We start from the raw sequence: 20,179 nt of genomic DNA on the forward strand, positions 1-20,179 counted from the left end.
GCATAGAGAAACAAAAATTTTTCTCATGTTGTTTCTCTCTTGTTTTTGCATGTACTGTATGAGTAATTTATTTGTATGACAGCCTGGCCAAAAATTGTCTCTGCACAATTTGGCACGTTTCATTGCGCTATCACACACAAATTGACTACAACTACGCAATATCTTTACTCAATCTTTAAAAAATGAATAGTATTTGAATTACGGTTGAAGATGTTAATTTTCCTAGGCCACTCATCACTTTTGGCCACTACTGTATATTCCAAAGCTTCTGAAGCTATACAATATTTAAGGCTGTTTTCATTACATCGTTCATTGAAATTTTTGTCTTCCTCCTAGAAACTTACTATTGAACTATTCTGAACTCTCCACTTATGTTGATCTCATAGGATTATTTATAGAGAACACGGAGTACAGAATCCAATGAAACACTAGAAATAACTTTTTTGTGTGTGTATTTTATGCGTAATGAGTTGAAAATTGATTTTTTTGTTAAATTATTTAGTGTGTTGAACTTGTGTAAATCCTATATGCTCATTTCCCATAAACTTGTGGGAAAGAAAGACTTTATTTTCTATTACTGAGTCTAATTTGGTTGTTTCCCTAAACTCTATAAGACACAATGATTAATTTCAGTCATTGTCTCCCATCTACCCACCCTCGGGGGTCAGAGGAATGGCAAACGTCCATTTAGAGAAGCGAGCACGTCTGTAAATCTCTCCAGCACTCAGGACATTTGATAACGTTTGTGCTGAAAGAGCGTAGGAGTGTTTGTTGTTTTCAAGCACTTACCATTTGGAGACTTAAAGCTGCTTTCCATCCTGCTGTACTGTAGGTTGTGCCGCTATTTATTTCAAAATAATGTATTTTTCTCCGCTTTAGGAAACAGGATTGTCAGCAGACATTTCTTGTGATGGCTTGTTCCTCCCAACTTTATAAGCAATTCCATTTCCTACACTTTTGTTCATAACTGCTGTACGTTATCCCCACGATACACCAAACAGGAAGCAGAAGGCTATCAGCAAAGAACTTCTTTATTTTGCTTATTCATTGTTGTCTTTTAGCACTCCCAACATTTGAATAAATCCATCTGCCATGTGGTGGATTGTGGGAATGGTTGAACATTAATGAGTATGTGTGTGTACCTACTTACTTGAGGACAATTTTGTACCCAGAAGTGAGCTGTACCTGACAAAAACTCCAAAAAAACTCTTTTGGGGGACTTCTTTATTTGTAAAAAGGCATATAAAGTAATACAGATTTTGTTTTTTTGTTTTTTTACTGTAAAAATGCAGAAAGTTTTCTGTTAGGGTTAGGTTATAGTATTTGTAGCTAGCTGTTTATGAAAACAACAGAAGTCTATGCAATGTCCCCATTTAGATAGCTACGCAAATGTATGTGTGTGTCTGGATTATATGTTTATGTATTTGCGTGTATATGTACACACATATATATATATATATATATATATATATATATATATATATATATAAATAAAATATTTATATATATATATATATATATATAAATAAAATATTTATATATATATATATATAAAAAAATTTTTATATATATATATATATATATATATATATATATATATATATATATATATATATATATATATATATATATATAATGCTCTCTTAATCTCTCATTCAAACCACAAAGCACAATCACCCCATCAAGGCCAAGCGCATAGACCAGTGGTTACGAAACCAATTACCAGCAAACACTGTTCCCATGAGCCACAACAATAAACTCAGGAGAAAAACAGAACATAAACCAGCTGGAGAAGAATAGTTGTTTGAATCCATATGAAAGAGAGACAATCGCTTACGATCGCACAGAAGATCAATAGATCTCCCCATCAAGCTCAGCATAAATGAATTTGGAAGGTTTCTCAGTGTCGTAATTGCTATAAGACTCACTTTATTAAATAGTAATGGCAGTGCAGCCATAAACAAAAACAGATATTCTATATTGGATTTGCATCAACTAACCACAGCAGACATGCTGTAAACATCATCACCAAACTGAGAACGAACCACTTACAATGTGTGTGTGTGTTTTTTTTTTTGGTTAATATTATTCCTTATTAGATTCATGTTTATAGAATTTGATATTGTGTTGGCAGAGGGCATGAAGGGACAATAATCATTGTGCTTGAGGTGGAGACAGTGAGAGAGAAAAGCATGGGGTGAGTTGTATTCAGCTGTCACTCAGGCGGGTTTTATGGTTCTAGTACATAATATCAGTGTCTGGATGACAGTACACCCAATTAATCTCTTCAAGACACTCTCACTCGTGCTCTCACAGGGTGTGTGTGTGTGTGTGTGTGTGTGTGTGTGTGTGTGTGTGTGTGTGTGTGTGTGTGTGTGTGTGTGTGTGTGTGTGTGTGTGTGTGTGTTTTCAGACGGGCATGTGGCTTTCTTCTATGTAACGGCTACTTTTCCCGCCAAATCAGTTCCTGAAGACCTCGTCTGTTTAGTCCCATGGTCCTGTTTTACTCAGAAGCAGATCAATTTACAATAATGATAAACTATTCAGATGTTTCAATGCAAATGCCAGGACTCACACTTGCGACTAAAATGAGATGTGTGTGAATTGTAAAATGTATTTAGGAGCACATATGTGAATAAAAAATCCCTGTGGGTCATCAGTGTTATGAAATGTAAGGTCATAAAAAAGTCTTAAATGGTATAACAAATATTAATTATTTTAAGAGGTTCTTATATTTGGGTATGGAAAAACAGGAAACGGGATACAGCCTAATGCGATTATTAAACGTCAAAAGTGTATGACTTAATTAAAAAGGTTATATTATGCCCTTTTACCGCCTTGATTTTGTTGTGCTCTACTAGAATAGATTTTTAAGCTTGAATGCTCAAAAAGCATTATTTGAGGTAAACTAAAGCATTCACATAATTTACATTGCAGCACCTCTCTTCCCAGTCTGTCAGTAACACTGTTTAGTTACTGTCTCTATGAAGCCCCTCCTTCTGGAAAGCACAATGTGCTCTGATTGGTCGGCTGGACCAGTGTGTTGTGATTAGTGAACCGCATCTAGTGTTTTGCAGAAATATCATGCCTCTTACCATAACCTACCACAACTCAACATGGTCTCTGCCTCTTCCCCAGAAATATTAAAAAACTTATTGAACTTTTTGTAATTTGATCATTTCAATAATTTTGACTTATTTAATTTTGAATAATTTAACTCTGTCTGGAAGCTCTGAATGAGGCATTTTGTTGCTCAATCCCTCAGTGAAAAAGCAGAGAGCGTATCGTTTTCTTGGTATAGAAACTGTTGTTTAGAATTCATCTGCGGTGTCTCTCTGTCTCTTGTCTGTCTTGCTTTGTTTCTCACTTTCGTGTGTTTGGCAGGGAGTGTGACTGTGATTAATGTTGAAGTAGTCGTCCTGTTGAGGACCAGATGCAGGGAAGAAGAAGAGAGGAGACATGTGGATGGTGTGAGATGAGTAGAAGGGGGAAGAGGGGGATGATAAGAGGAGAGCAGACACAAATCTCTGTCAGGATGGAGGATTCCTGCCAGCTGCGAGGCGGAAACCGCAGGAAAACCTCTCGTTTGGGTTTTGGCAGGCACACGATACACACACAAACACACATTCGTCCAGTGTTGTGTAATAAATATTCAGACTTTGAGCAGTATTAGATCAGACATGTACTCGCAAGTTGCCCTGCAGCAAAGCAATAAAAGGCTAAATGCATGAACACAACCAGAGAATCATGCCGTCAGAAAGGGTGATTTTAATCCAGTCAAATTGTTCCTGATCAGGCTAATGCAAAATACATCCATTTCTTTGATAGAATACATATTTATAATTTATATTTATTTTACTTACGTCATATTATGTTGTATTATTATTATTATCATCATTACTGCAATTTATAATTTTTTTATTTATTTGTTATATTTATATATTTTATCTGTTATATTTGTACACATTATACTATACTTTATATTATGATTTATTTTAATTTTTTTTAAATGTGGCAGTGCAGTGGATGTACAGGAAAAATACCAGGAAGAGTGTGTGCTTGTGGATTTATAAGGAAGCGATTGGAACTTCTGCTGTGCTTTAGATAAGAAAATTAAAAATTGATCACAAAGTTCTCTCTCACACACACGGTGAGGATTGGAAATCTCAGTTTTGCTACACAATGTGTGGAGTGGTAATAACTGCTTTGCGTGTGTGTGTGTGTGTGTGTGTGTGTGTGTGTGTGTGTGTGTGTGTGTGTGTGTTTGTGTTGTTTTGAAGGTGGATCCTCTCTCAACATGGAGATACAAAAACTGCAGAAAAGCAATTTCACCTCTCAGCCTCACCACAGCTGTGTGTGTGTGTGTGTGTGTGTGTGTGTGTGTGTGTGTGTGTGTGTGTGTGTGTGTGTGTGTGTGTGTGTGTGTGTGTGTGTGTGTGTGTGTTGAAAGAGAGAAAGAGAGAGAGAGCGCACAGCCAGTAATTGCTAATGTGGAGCAAAGACGGGCCAACAGAGCATGAACGAGAGCGAGCGAGAGAGAGAGACTCAAAGGCCGTGATTCAGAGCAGGGTGACACTTTGCTTGAGTCACCATTTTAAAAAGCATCAGATGGAAGTCTGGATGATGTGTAGAGACAGACTGAGATTGCTGGACAAGATGTTATTTGAATACCCTGTGTGCGTGTGTGTTGAAGGGTCATATAAGGGTGTCTTATTTGCTATATATATCGTAATTTGCAGGTGGGACGTGTCCACCACCTTTGGTCAGAATTGATTATGTCCCCACCACGTTTTTGAACATCTCGCAGCGCAACTGTACCTAATACAATGGAAACATCTCCAGATGAACAGAGTATTCATTTAATTTGTTTGTGTTAAATAAGAGGTGATCCAGTACTGGAATGCGTTCTTTATGATATCATGTCGAGTACTTGATGCCGATGTTCTCATGTGGCTCGTGCAAAGTCTATCGCTGTTGCTGAGACTCCATTCGTTGCGGTGAAATCACAAAACAAACTGCACACAAACATGTCCATGAAAAATGATATGAAGGTGGACTAAAACCCAGAACCTCTGGCACTCTTAACAAAAGTTCCACCACCAGTCCATTAGGACACGCAAACAGTAGAAAAAGTAATAGAAAATGGTTTACCTGTTTTTGATGTGTGTATTTGTGTGTGACCATCCATAAATGTGTGCATGTGTGTCGTTTAGCAGGTGCGGGTGTGTATCTGTGTGCGTAGTCGCTTGTTTGACATCCGTATGCTCACTGCAGTCTATTCACCCGTGAAAACAGGCTGTGTGTGTGTGTGATGGCACAACAGCTGAGCGTACAGTTGTAGCGCTTTGACGAAGCAATGGAGAACAGGAATAAATGAGGGAGGGAGAGCGAGAGGAATGAAATGGGCAGTGGGTTAATTTGGAGGCTGTGCATGTTCACTCAGGTGTGTCTTCCTTACAGACGGAGAGGCGAGAAACACACTGTAGCCAATCAGAACGTTTGAACTGAGAAATGGGCTTCCATTGCAAAGGGCACATTCTCACAAAGCTATTAAACAAGTCCAATCACCCTCTCTCGTCTGACTCTTTCATCATACTGTGTGTGTGTGTGTGTGTGTGTGCGCTCCATTTCTGAAAGTGGCAGATCAATTCACTAGCTAAGTCCACACAGCAGGGAAGATGGCTGTTTGGAATGATTTTTTTATTCACTTGGATTTTCTTCTCTCTCTCTCTCTTTTGCAGCTCCGTCCATTGTTCCAATAATGCATCAGGTCAGTTCTACGATGAAAAGCATCACGTTGTCATGGCCACAGCCTGAACAGCCTAATGGAATTATTCTCGATTACGAGCTGCGCTACTATGAGAAGGTAAGGTGTGTGTGTGTGTGTGTGTGTGTGTGTGTGTGTGTGTGTGTGTGTGTGTGTGTGTGTGTGTGTGTGTGTGTGTGTGTGTGTGTGTGTGTGTGTGTGTGTGTGTGTGTGTGTGCTGCATTTGAGGTAAACTACTCTTTTGTCTGGATTCTTCCTAGAGAATTATGGGTGTTCTTCACATGTCACATTAATTTTAACACTTTTAAAACAGAACTGCAATTGTGTCAAATGGAATAAAGACACTCAAAGGTCTATTTCATTTTAGATCTGATCTGTTTCAATGAACTAATTAAAATAGTAGCTGTGATTTTGGCAACTAGGATATGTTTTGTCATTTGTTTGTCCTGGAACGACATTTCTGTTTAACAAACAGTGCTAATCGAACTGCAAACCCTAACTATAACCATTTAAAGTCCCCCTGTGTTCAGTCATGTTATCCCTTAAAACTCATCTTTGATCCCCAAAATGACATATTGAAACGTTTTTTCCTTGGAATTTTTTTTGTCTTATGCCTTAAAATAGTTTGAATGTAACTCTACACCCTTGCCTCATTTTTTATATGTGGTTCTATGAATATGTAATCTCAGAGATCCACTCGTTCACGTGATTGGTTTCAAGGTAGTTTGTGACATTTTGTCAAGTTTGTAGCGATTTCAAACAGCGTTTTTGAGACTATCTATGGTTCACTGCAGTTTTAAAGAGAAAATATTCAGCAATGGTGTTGACTTATGAATTTACACATGGTTTGTCTTAAAGCATATTTAAAACCCCACATAGCATATAAACAACATTAAAAGCTTGATTTTCACCATAGGGGGACTTTAAGAATTTATGAATTTGATGCTTTTATCCAAATATTTTCACTTTACTGCAGTTTAAAGAGAAAATACTCAAAAAAATACGTGTTGACTTATGAATTTGCACATGGTTTGTCTGAAAGCATTTTAAAAACACAACATATACATACATATAAACAACATTAAATGCTTGATTTTCACCACAGGGGTCTTTATAAATTTATGCATTTGATGCTTTTATCCAAATGGTCTATGTTCTACTAAACTATAGAAACCTACTCCTCAAATCATAGAGAAATGATTGGTTGATAATGTTTTCAACCCTAAAATCTAATTGTTACAGCCATAAATGTATTAAAAAAATAAATTATTTTAATGACACTTTGATGATGAATAATCTCCAGCTAAAATGTCCCGCCATGCTTTTTTTATTATTGAATATTGTTTATCTGAAATGTGACATTATAAAAGTAAAATTAAGTGTAAACGTTTTTTTCAGACAGTGTGTTGAAGGGACGTCTCAGTGACCCCTTTGTGATGTCATTATGAGGAAGTGAGGTACAGTGGGTTGCTAGGAGACAGCATTGGCGGGCGGGTGGTCGGGTTCAGCAGTTTCTCGGGTCAGTCCCTGCAGAGAGATGCTGAAACACAGACCCTCTCACACCAATTACACCTAATGATTCCAGAGCCTCCTGTGCTGACACACACACACGCTCTACAGCCGTCACCCCTTTTAGAGACATCATGGCAGAGCATGATGGACATGCAAAATCACACACATATACACGCTCTCGCCAGCTGTTATGCCTATATTACTTGTCTGATGTTTCTTTGACATGTTATATATATATACATCCATCCAGATGGCTGGTATCATGCACTCAGCTAAGGTCTGATATAAACACTTTCATTTTTTATTTGTCCAGCTCTCCATACATTTACAGACAGATTTATATATTCAAGACTGCCCGTATTTAATGAAGAACTATAGTAAGATTGATCACACTTTAGATTAGGGTACAATTCTCACTATTACCTATAACTATTAACTACGACTCTTGCCTCAATAAACTCTTAGTTACTGCTTATTAATAGTTGGTAAGGTAGTTGTTAAGTTTAGGTATTGGATAGGATTAAGGGATATAAAATATGGTCATGCAGAATAAGGCACGTGATTTGTAAGTACTAATAAACAGCCAACATCCTAGTAATATGCATGATAATAAGCAACTAGTTCATAGTGAGAATTGGACCCTTAACTAAAGTGTTAACGAAATATTCTACACGTCACTTTCATACAAAAACATTTTGATGACAGCATTTATGCAGTTTTTTTTTTAATACACCAGCTATTTCAAAATTTTTAGTTTTTCTGTGGTGCATTAGGCAAATGTCTAAGAAAAAATGTAAATGTAAAACATTACATTATTATTAATATCTTGGGTTTTTTTTTTTTAGATTGTAATGGGATAGTTTGACAAATTAATCATATTGAACAGCCATAACAGTACTCATTACTTATGTTCAGAACATAAAACATAAGTTACCTTATGCTGTTGTACATGAATGTCTGGGCATTAGTTTAATCTAGCTGTCAAATGCACAGACAGATTGTTTGATTCATGTAGTGAGTTTGAGGTGTTTTTCATATGGGTGCTTTTTGACTTTAAAATCTAATTTTTTAACTTTTTTTAATTAATTGCATAATTAAATAGTTGCATCAACACAGGTGTAGTATCATGAATCATGCATAAATCATCAATACACAATATAATGCCCAGCCTCAACCTCAAGTATCAACCAAATAAAAAAGCACAATAATTTGTGGGTGTTTTCACACTTGGCAGGTTTGGTTTAATTAAAATGAACCCTGGTGTGATTGCTCTGTTAGTGCGGTTCAGTTGAATAAGTGTGACATCAGAACGCTGACATCAGAACCCTGGAGATGGGTATTGGTCCACTTCCAAACAAACTCTGGTGTGGTTCTAATGAAATATAAACAAAACATGAACCAAAAACAGGACATGATGTCACAAGATGTGACCCTAAATAGGACAGAATGCTCACACATACTGTTTTTTTCTTGTCATAGTTGTGATGTTGCCCATCACAGTTTGTTACTGGCATCAGAACCACGACTCCTCACAGCAGATCTGCATGTGTGTGTGACAGAGGAATTCCTGACGCTGTTTTGACTCCTTTACACATTTTATAAACTCTTCACGAGTTGTCATCTGGTAAAAAAAAAACATTATATGTAGGCTACACACGCACAACGAGCACATTTATCCCAGCACACAGCATTATTTTGGATGTTCGGTAAGTTCTGCCGTGAAATATACGTAATAAAAGCCGACCAATCAGGTTGTAAACGTATCCCTATGCCCTTAGGTTTGGTATCTTTAGGTTCGGTGGTAAAATGCCAGTGTGAACACTAAGCGGACCAGGACTAAATGTTTCTTTTTTTTTAAATCCGGACCAACCGAACCGAACTACGAGTGTGAACACACCCTTTAATAAACCGTTATCTGATGTTAATTTCCTGTTTAAATTTACCATTGTTAATTGAAATTATAGTTTGTAAGTTGTTACACCCAGCCCTGATTAGTAGAAACCACAATTTGTGAAAACATGCGCAGACTTTCTCTTCTTCATGTAATGACTGAAGTCTACAAACACTGAACTACACATTTCTCTGGAGGACAAATCTTTAACTATTGTCATTTCTGCAGTGATGTTTGGCAAGATAAATGAGCTACGTTATGAAAATTGGTTTAATCAAAAGCTTGGGGATAATAATGTCTATATCCGGGATTATTCTTTCCTCTCGACAATAGTTTACTCAAATGCAAATAGCACAAGTGCAGCACTTATTTCCTTATAAATATGCATGTCGTGTAATCATATGCTGATTTATAAAACAGGCGAGAAGGAGGAAGGTACTTCAGAATCAGACACCGCAGAGAAAATATCATTAATGCGTCTTTCTTTTAGGCATGAAAACATGAGCGTTGTGGAAAGCGTGTTGCGGTGTTTCAACCTCATCTGCTTTTTGAGACCTTATAATTAATTACAGACTTGTTCATGTTTTAGAAATATATTGGCAATATTGTTTTGATAACAGGTTTCTAAAAGGTTGTTTACATGGTTCTGATTAGGAGAGGGTGTAAAGAAGCAGACTGATGTGTTCAGACAACTGTCACGAGGTCTTCTATGTTTATGAGCAGGCCACACCCCTTCTGCCACTCAGTGAACCAATCAGAGACAGAGGGAAGGGCAAGTGTAATGTTTAGAGAAAGATTAACGGTGATGTGTGTACTTTTTATTTATCCATTTTCCATTGGTAACTATCAGTTTAGGGTATCGTTGGATACATTGCAAGTATTGTGATTACCTTTTCAGTAAAGTTACAACAAAATACCGGTTACTTTTTCAGTTAAACGCCTTCAGCCTGAGGCTTATTAATTTAACTTTTTGTGTGAAAGGGCCTTTACATTTGTCAAAATTAGAACTTTTTTATGTTATTAAAAACAAACAAACAAGCCCAGCCCAGGTGAGAAAAAGTAATGCAAACATTACATACTTTGAAGTTATCTTTCCTTAAAAAGTAACTAAGTAACACAATTAGTTACTTTTTTAAGAGAATAGCGCCTACTATAACGCAATACTTTAAAAAGTAACTTTCCCCAATAGAAGTATATACACTACCTATACACTATCTATCGTTCAAAAGTTTAATTGATAAAAAAATACAGTAAAACACTAATATTGTGAAATATTACAATTTAAAGAAACAGTTTTCTAATTTAATATATTTTAAAATGCATTTTATTCCTGTGATGATTCAGCATCATTACTCCAGTCTTCAGTGTCACATGATCCTTTACAAATCATGCTAATATGCTGATATTAAACAACTAATTTGAAATATTTGATTTTATTTTATAGTTACGGATAGAAGATGAAGTAAAACCAGTTCACCATCCAAGAATCACTAGATTTGCAAATTAAGTTAATGGTTCAGAAATGACACACTTCAACTTTAAATCTACAAAGCCAGTAAAAAAAAAAAAAAGAACGAGGAATGCGGTCATCTGTCGGATTATAAATAATGAAATAGAGCACCTGGTGAAGGAGTCATATGTGTGAATACATTATTCTAGCTCCAGTCGATCTCCTTGCACTGCATCCGTCAAGATGAGATCAGCGCAATTCCGCTCGAGGGTCTTTTTACGGTTCGCTTGACAGCAGGACTGGCAGATGCTTATTCTCCAAGCCACCGTGACAACCTGAGTCCATTTTTTCAGGCATGAGATCAAATTCGGTGGCTAAATCAGCAGAAATATAAAAATGTGACGGCACATGCACACACTGCAGGAGAGAACTGTGGGTAAGACTTAAAGTTTCAGCTCTAATTGAAGCCGTCCTGCTACTCAGTTTGTATCACACGTGATCTAGTTTCACAGATGTATCTGATTGTCTTGTACCATGTTCTAAGCAGCCACAAGGCCAACATGAACGTGCGTGACTTGGTTTAGACTTCCATAAAATCCATGTAACGTTATACTGTACATTCAGAGACTCTTCTGACTAGCAAAACGAAGGAGTTTTATCTTTAGAGTGTATTTGGTTGTATCAATTCTGCAAACATATGTTCTGTACTCGCTTCTCTTGCCTAAAGCTTACTGGTTGCTACAATTCTCATTACCGTCTAGTAGCTCAGCCGGTTATCGTTTTTCATACTGTGAATATGTCTAATCTAAACCAGTGTTTCTCAACTGGTGGGTCACAACCCAAACATTGAACACAGATCTTTTCTGAAGGGGTCACGGACAGGAGAAACAAACAAATATTTAGCTTTAAAATATTTGTATGTAAAATATTAAATAAGTCATTAATGTAATTAAGGTTATCAAAATAAATGGGATTTACAATATATAGAATATAATACACTGACTGACATCAAGTGGTGACAACACAAAATCATATTTTAATGTTTAATGTTAGTCTGGCTTGTTTTTTTTTTTTTTTTTTTGGGGGGGGATCACCTTACATTGTTTTGGTTTCTGATGCATGTCAATATTAATATTTTAAAGAAAAGAGAATGCTTTTTTATATATATTTCATTATTTTTTATAGATTCTTTAATTAAATTGTAATCAAATTAATAATAAGGTGACACTTTTGTTTAGGCTCCAATTCTCATTATTAACTAAGTTGCTTATTAGCATGCATGCATATTAGGATATTGGCGGTTTATTAGTACTTATAAAGCATATATTAATGGTTGGTCTGCATGACAATATTCCACATCCCTTAATCCTACCCAATACTTAAACTTAACAACTACCTTACTTACTATTAATAAGCAGTAATTAGGAGTTTATTGAGGCATATAAATACTGTATATAAATATCAATTTATGGGCCATTCTACAGAATTGGTTCAAAGCTGGAAACGTCTTGAAAATAATGTATTTTTCCACTTTTTTTAACGTATGCAAATTTTATAATATCCGAGGTACAAATCTCTAGTAATTATGCAGTTAATTCCCATATTGTATTTTTAGAAAATTTTGGAATATTTTCCTCCCCAAATTTGTCACTACCGAAACACAATGATATATAATTTAATACGAAGAGTTATATTGACCTATTAAGATTTTGTTTACATCTACCTTGTAAATACATGTTTTGCTATTTTATTAAAAAACATTTCACAGGTATATCAATAACAATTGCAATTTTAACAATATTTGAAATGTAATTTATGAGATTTGTTGTATTTTTAATCTAATCTTTCTTTTTAAAAGGCATAAAGTTTAAATTTAATTGAATTTTATTTCAGGATAACCCCTTGAGATCTATCATCTCATGTTCAAGGGATTCCTCCAACATATACATATATGTACTGACACAAAGGCTAGCCACACAGTACATATACAAAAACATACTGTACACACAATTAGTGGTGGGCCGTTATCGGCGTTAACGTGCTGCGTTAACGTGAGACTATTATCAGGCGATAAAAAAAATGCCACCGTTAATCTATTCTCAAAGAAGGGTTGGGATCATAAAATAGCTTTTTCGAATATCGTTATATTTTCGCGCAATTCCATGTGTAGCCTAGTATATTTAACATAGTTGACGCCGCGCCTACTGTCACAGATCGCGCAGCAGGGTATTTTCCTGTCAGGGACACAAGGTGTATACTTTTACATGTTACGTTGGGCGACGTTCCTCTCGTTACTTAATTTTAATGGAATTACATGTTGTTAAATGAGTTTATTCCAAGCACGCTGTATAAAATAATAATAATAATATGTTTATTTTATATAGCGTCTTTCAGAGTACTCAAGGTCGCTTTACCATAAAGTACAAATAAACATGACATAGACACATGAGATAGAAACAATAAAAATAAATTGAGATAGTGGTACATATACATAGAAATCAAGGGAAACAAGTAGCAAAAAGATACGTTTTAAGGTGAGTTTTGAAATCGTGTAATGATGAAAGGTAGCGGATGTGTTGGGGAATAGAATTCCAGAGAGTTGGGGCAGCAGTACAAAAAGCCCTTCCACCAAATGATGATAGTTTGTGCCGTGGGATCGTTAAAAGACCGATATCGGAGGATCTAAGTGTATGAACTGGGGAGTAGGTATGGATGAGATCAGAAATATAGGTGGGGGCAAGACCATGTAGTGCTTTGAATGTGATAAGGAGTATCTTGTAGTTAATACGAAAACGTACTGGTAGCCAATGAAGTCTGCGTAAAATCGGAGTAATGTGGGAAGATTTCTTTGTGTATGTAAAGACCCTAGCTGCGGAGTTCTGAATGTATTGGATTTTATTTATAGATGAGTTGGGTAAGCCATAGAAAAGAGAATTGCAGTAATCAAGCCGTGATGTGATTAAAGCGTGAACCAAGGTTTCAGCATCGCTGATGTTCAGAAATGGACGTAAGCGTGCGATATTACGAGGGTGAAAGAAGGCAGACTTAGTGAGAGAGAAAAAGTGTGGAAGGAAGGAAAGAGATGAATCAAAGATTATACCAAGGTTTTTGACAGTAGTGGAAGGTTGAACTGAAACTCCAGCAATGTGAACATTTTCAACACAGAAACAGGATGTAAATCGAGGTGAGCCAATAAGAAGTAGATCTGTTTTATCAGTGTTTAGTTTGAGAAAATTACTGGTCATCCAAGCATTTATATCATCAATACAGGCTGATATGGAATTTGTGGGAAAAGGAGCATTGCGTTGTGAATGGATGTATAGTTGTGTGTCATCTGCGTAGCAATGGAATTTAAAGTCATGTTGACGGATGATGTTACCTAATGGGAGCATGTAGATGATGAAGAGACGAGGCCCAAGAACAGAACCCTGGGGAACACTGTGCGGGACAGAGGCAGTAGTGGACTTAGCCTGGCGGATAGAGATATAATGCTGACGATCAGACAGGTAGGAAGTTAAACAAGATAGTGCAGTTCCAGAAACACCAAGAGCAGAGAGTCGTGAGATGAGAACTGTGAGAGATTGTGTCGAACGCAGAGGAAATATCTAGAGGGTGTGGAGTGCTCTAGAGGGTGCTGTGGAGGGTGCGGAAAGCGGATTGAAAACATTCATAGTGGTTGTTAGATGACATGTGTGTTTGAAGTTGGGCAGCGACCACTTTCTCAAGCAGTTTCAAAAGAAATGGTAGATTTGAGATTGGTCTGTAATTGGTCATGTTGGTAGGGTCGAGGCCGGGTTTCTTTGGACAGGAGTGACAGCAGCAGTTTTTAATTCCAGAGGAACAGAACCAGTACTTAGTAGTTGGGAAATGAGAAGTGAAATCGGCAGAGAAATAACAGGTGCACATTTTTTAAGTAAAATAGTAGGAGCTGGATCAAGATGACAGGAAGATGTTTGCTTTGTTGATTAGCTCAGAGATATAAGCAGGGGTTGGGGGGGCAAAATCAGTGAGAGTACAAGGAGTAAAAGCAGTGGCGAAGTCGTGTGTGTAGACAGGAGAGATCATGGATGGGAAATGATTGTGAATGCTATCAGTTTTTAAAAAAAAGAAATGCAGGAATGACTCACAGAGGTCTGGTGAGTTACTAATGACAGGTGCAGGAGGGTTGGTGAGTTTATTGACTACTGAAAATAGTGCTTTAGGTCGAGAGGATGCATTATTGATAGTAGTAGAGTAGTAACCAGAGCGTGCAGTGTTTATAGCAGATTTGTAGAATTGGATGTGGTCAGTGTAAGCAGTAAGGTGAACAGTCAAACTTGTTTTCCTGTAAAGGCGTTCAAGGCAACGACCAGCTGTTTTTAGATTGCAAAGTGCAGGGGTAAACCAGGGAGACGTGTGTGTAGAAGGTACAACTCTACTTTTAAGAGGGGCATGTGTATCAAGGGCAGCGGAAATACAGGCATTATATTTGGTAAGGATATCAAAAGAGCTAGTGTGTTCAGTAATATCAGAGAAGATGAGTTTGTACAGATTCAGAAAACAGTAATGGATTAACAAAATTTAGTTTACGGAAGGTTATAGTAGATTTCACCCTGAGGCGGGGAAGAGACATTTCACAGTTTAGTTCAACGAGGAGGTGATCAGACAGTCCAATTTGAGAACCAAGCACGGAAACATTATGTAGACCAGTAGTGCAGACAAGATCCAGTGTGTGACCTTTTGAGTGTGTAGCAAAATCGACATGTCGTACAAGAAACATTCAAATAATGACAAGAGTTCACGCGATTCTGCACAATCAGTATCAACATGCATGTTGAAATCACCAAGTAATATAACACAAGAGGATAAGGCAGAGGAAATGGTTAACAGTTCATGCAGTTCACTGAAGAAATTTGAGATAGCTTTAGGTGGACGATACAGGAGAATCAAGATCATTGGAGATGTACCAGAAACCTTGAGAACTAGATATTCAAAAGTTAAAGTCACATGAAAGTCAAGTTTTGACTGGAATGCTGCTGCGGTGAACAGCAGCCAGGCCACCCTTGATGTCAAACGAAGTTTGGTCAGGTAGCTGTATCCAGAGGGAGTTAGAAGATTTAGGTGGAAATAGTCATTAGGAGTTTGCCATGTTTCAGTGAAGAGCAATAAGTCGAAGTTTTTCTCAGTTAGTAGTGCGCAAAGCACGGTAGCCTTATCTGTGAGGGAACAACAGTTAAACAGCGCTACTGGCGGATGAAACGCGCAGTCATTGCGTGTATTAGTCAGAGACAGATCACAGGAAACAGTTATTAATGAGGTAAGATTTATTCCACGGTGAGTAGAAGGCAGCATAGAATAGTGGGTATCCGAGCGGTTCGACCAGATGGAAGGAATGGCTGAAGGCGACGAGCAGCGCGATGAGAAATGGAGGCGACAGGAACGATGGACATAGCGCGGTCGCCTAGCGAACCCGAGCTCAGTGCAGAGCCTGTGTGTAGTCGCGTCGAGACGAGGACGCGTTCTCATGCAACGCAGTTGGAGTAGCGAGTAGTTAGGCGCCATGGGTATGACACAGCAGAGTAATAATCCCAGAGATAGAACTCTAAGCAGTACAGGGACTGGGACGTTGCTTGCAGTATGCATAATTAGACCGCGGACATGTAGAGACAAAACAACATCACTGGCCATTTAAGAACACACTTCTCTTGCAGTAGAGTGCAAGAAAGCAGCAACACTCACATCGCTAATTATGCATGATCAACGCAGTATGAAGACCTTGTCAGATAAATTGAATGATAGGGGGTAACCTACCACTCAAAAAACTGTCCACAATAGATAAGCGAGGGAGTGGAGAGTCATCAGCCACCTACGTAGAAGGTACAGTGGAGTAGCGCGAAGATCGGCAAACAGCAGCAGAGTTGTGTAAGTTGGATGAGTGCCAGTGATGAGTTGGAAAGTTGTCAGTATCCGCGTTATATCCACAGTAAATCCACAGGGAAATGACAATGATAAAGTCCAGGCAAACGACTGTTCAGCAAAGAAGGAGATGACAAGGTAGACGCGAAAAACAAACAAACAAAAAGTTCCAAAACAAACAAACAAAAGGTGTTGTGTATCTTTTTATGGGCATGAGCGATGCTCAATTTACAAATGAATCACTCTTTTGAGTCGATTCTGTTCACAGACTTCATCAAACAAGTTGGCAGATCTGTCTAAATCGGTTTGCGAATCAGTCTGAATGATCTGTTCAGTTCCTCACGCACTGAATCGTCTGAAGCGCGTTCAATCACACTTGACTCGGATTCGTAACAGGAAGATTTAAGAACATCAAGAGCGTTGGATGAAGTGGCCGTGGATCTATAGTTTAGTCTATTGAAAGCAAATCTGCAAATGCATCATATTTTTGCCAGAGATGAAGATCTTTATTAGTTGAACATCTTCGTATGCTGTCTGTGAATGAATAATTCCACAGGACGATCCATTCGATTTTATTTCATTCAGGTAATACATTTTACAACCAAACAGATTATTACGCCACGATAGCACTATTAAAAAGTATGAGATTATCCGTTTTTTGGACATATACAATAAAGGTCCCATATTATGCAAAATTCACTTTTGCATGCTGTTTGGACATAAATGTGTGTTGGCAGTGTGTGTACACAACCACCCAATAGTGATAAAAATCCACTCACTCCTTTTTTATTAATCCCCATAAATCATCAGCAGTGTCTCCCAACGACCTGTTTTCAGAATGCTGTTTTAGCTCTTTTATTTCAGAATTTTATTCACACACTTAAACACTACTAAAATCCTAATGATAGAAACATGACTGTTTCGGTAGTGACAATTTTAGATACTTCTGATCTTAGCTTTAAGATGCTAATCAGCACATGGTTACCTAGCACATTTCTGAACAGTTGTACACACATAAAAATATACATTTTATGGAATAACACCCCAAAAAGTTTGCTTAATTGCAGAAAAAAGGTGTTTAATAGTGACGTTCCTTAAAGTTACACACAGATTTTCAGATTTTTGAACACATTTACCTCAAAATGATGGGCCCTATCTACTCACTATGTAGCTGATAGAGAGGGACACGGGAATATTTCCTGATCAAAAATATTTCCTGTAGTCAAAATCAGTCTCAGCCAATGGACTAAAACATATACTGTTTCGGTAGTGACATGAAAACGCAGGACACATTTTTTTACATAAAGTTTCATGATTTACTAAGAAAATATAAAATAAATATATTTTTCAAAAATATATTTTTAAAAACAACAATTGATAAAAATCGCAAAAATGATTTCAATATAATTTCCATACGTTGACATTTAGGGGTTAGGGTTCAGGACAGCCACCTCCCGAATAAATGATGATTTTATATTAATTAAGCTTACTGATATTTTAAATATCATTGTTGGTATCAATGGGTAATAGAAGGATCTTAGTAAACATCTATGATTTGAATACTTAAATGATTTTCAATTCAATCATTTGTGTTCTTGTTTGGTTGTGCGACCAGTTCTGTAGAATGGCCAATATATATATATATATATATATATATATATATATATATATATATATATATATATATATATATATATATATATATATATATATATATTATTACAAGAGAATGCTTTCCATATTTTTAAATAGATTTATAATTAATATTGTAATATTATTAATTTTTTATTATTATATTATTTTAATTATATCAATATTTTAAATTAAATTATTATTATTATATTAAGTTGTATTACTATTATTATTAATCATAATCCTAATCATAATAGAAAATAACATCAACAGAAACCATAGTCAAAACGATGCACGATTAAACAAAATAGAAACCAGACTACATTCAACTTTAAAAATGCTATCTGGATGTCCAATGTCAAAGTTAAATCTAAAGCGAAACCTTCTGAGAACCACCAGTCTAAACAAACCTCTCCACTATAACTTTTTGTGGCTGTACTTGCACACTGCTGGAGGGGCTCCAGTTTCTCACCTTCGCCGAGACTCTCCACAGAACTTCCCAACTCCCTTCAAAAGAGCTGCAGGCTTCCACAACTTAGCTGTCAATTACAGCAGAAGCTGTCACTTCCAGTAACGCAGAAGGCTACGCTGCATCTCCCATACTGGGTGAGATAACTACATGGACCCTTATAGATGTAGTGCTGGTTTTCTGGGGCAAGGGTCCATGAGTTTCTAACCTCAATCATCAAGGCTAATGGAGAACTGCTGAAGTCTGGCACCGTGCCGCCACATTTCCTGTGCTCCTCGAAATGCTGTGATGTGCTTCCGGTAATATGAAGCTTGAGAGATCTAAAATCAGCTATAGTGAACTCCACGACCCTGTCCGGCATTTACAAACAGATATGGGATGGTAAGTTGCAATCTCATAAAAATGCCTGTATCCGAGTTCTGCCATTAGGCGAATGTGACCAGGCTATTAAAATCTTAGCTTGCATAAAACACTCTCAAATTGCCTCTTGGAAGACACATTTCCACTAACGCCATCATATTCTGTGGTTTATTTACTGCAGTAAAACTTTCAGCTCTGTAACCCTGAATGCTTTGAGATCGCACTCAGGTCATCTGTCCTGTGAATCTGAAAGCTACGGGTCACACCAACCCCTGTGCAACCATCAGCTTTAGCTCTCACGCTGGAGTGTAAATCTGATCCGACAGAGGGTTGTGTCAAACTCAAATGACCTGCCGCCAGCTGAACAGTTGAAGCAGAGATTTACATTGGCTGCAATTGTTTGACCCATTACTTCACAAGACATTTTTTCACATAAAGTTTCACATAAACTATGTAAAGCCTCACATATGAAATAATACTGTTTTTTTTTTCTACATTTTATTGGACAGTTTATTTGGTAGTTTATTGAACCTTTAGAAAAAAAAACTATAATAAGTTGCATATGCATTTTTGTTGAGTATATTTGATCGATCAGATTATGTAATTATGATAGCCTTTTCGGCCTCTGTGCTCGTGCTGGCCAGTGGAAAAGGGCCTAATGGGTGAAGAAGACTGTATATTCGCGAGATGGACGTATGCGCATTAGGCTACTCCATTTGCTCTGTGTTTTCTTTCTAAACAGTTAGGCTATGTTTAGGTGTTATTTTTCTTGTTTTACGCAATCCTGTTTTTGATGCGGTGGTGATGCGTTAACGTAACATGATGTAAGGAAACCTAAAAGCTGTCACAAAGAACCGGCAAAAGCAATGATTATGATTATGTCAAATATAGCAAGGAGACATTTTAATTGTTTATTAATAAAGATGAAATTGACGTTGCTGACTCGCGATCTTCGCAGTAGTGAATGCGCCAGAGAGAAATGCACATTTCATACAGATAAGCAGAGAGCAGTCCGTTTTCTTTCGTTTTGAATTTTTCTGTTTACAAGTAGACATTTCAATATATATATATATATATATATATATATATATATATATATATATTTCAGGTCTGTGAAGTAGGATAGGCTACCTTATAGCCTACATTGAGTTTCGGTTAATTTATGAGACGCGTTCCAGTTCACGCGCAGCCGCCTCCGTGTCG

At 37.0% G+C, this 20,179-nt stretch overlaps 1 protein-coding gene across 3 annotated transcripts in view; it reads left to right on the forward strand.

The window, feature by feature from the left end:
* The window catches only part of ephb1 (EPH receptor B1), a 267,402-nt gene that overhangs the window by 190,838 nt on the left and 56,385 nt on the right, over positions 1-20,179 (forward strand). For all 3 annotated transcript variants that reach the window (XM_077221927.1, XM_077221929.1, XM_077221928.1), the window contains one exon: positions 5,742-5,866. In XM_077221927.1, coding sequence (XP_077078042.1) covers positions 5,742-5,866 — 125 coding nt within the window. The remainder of the gene's footprint in view (positions 1-5,741; positions 5,867-20,179) is intronic.

This window comes from Siphateles boraxobius, unplaced genomic scaffold (assembly GCF_051911475.1).
Source record: "Siphateles boraxobius isolate OS27281-9 unplaced genomic scaffold, OSU_SipBor_1 86, whole genome shotgun sequence".
In the NCBI taxonomy this organism is placed as follows: Eukaryota; Metazoa; Chordata; class Actinopteri; order Cypriniformes; family Leuciscidae; genus Siphateles; species Siphateles boraxobius.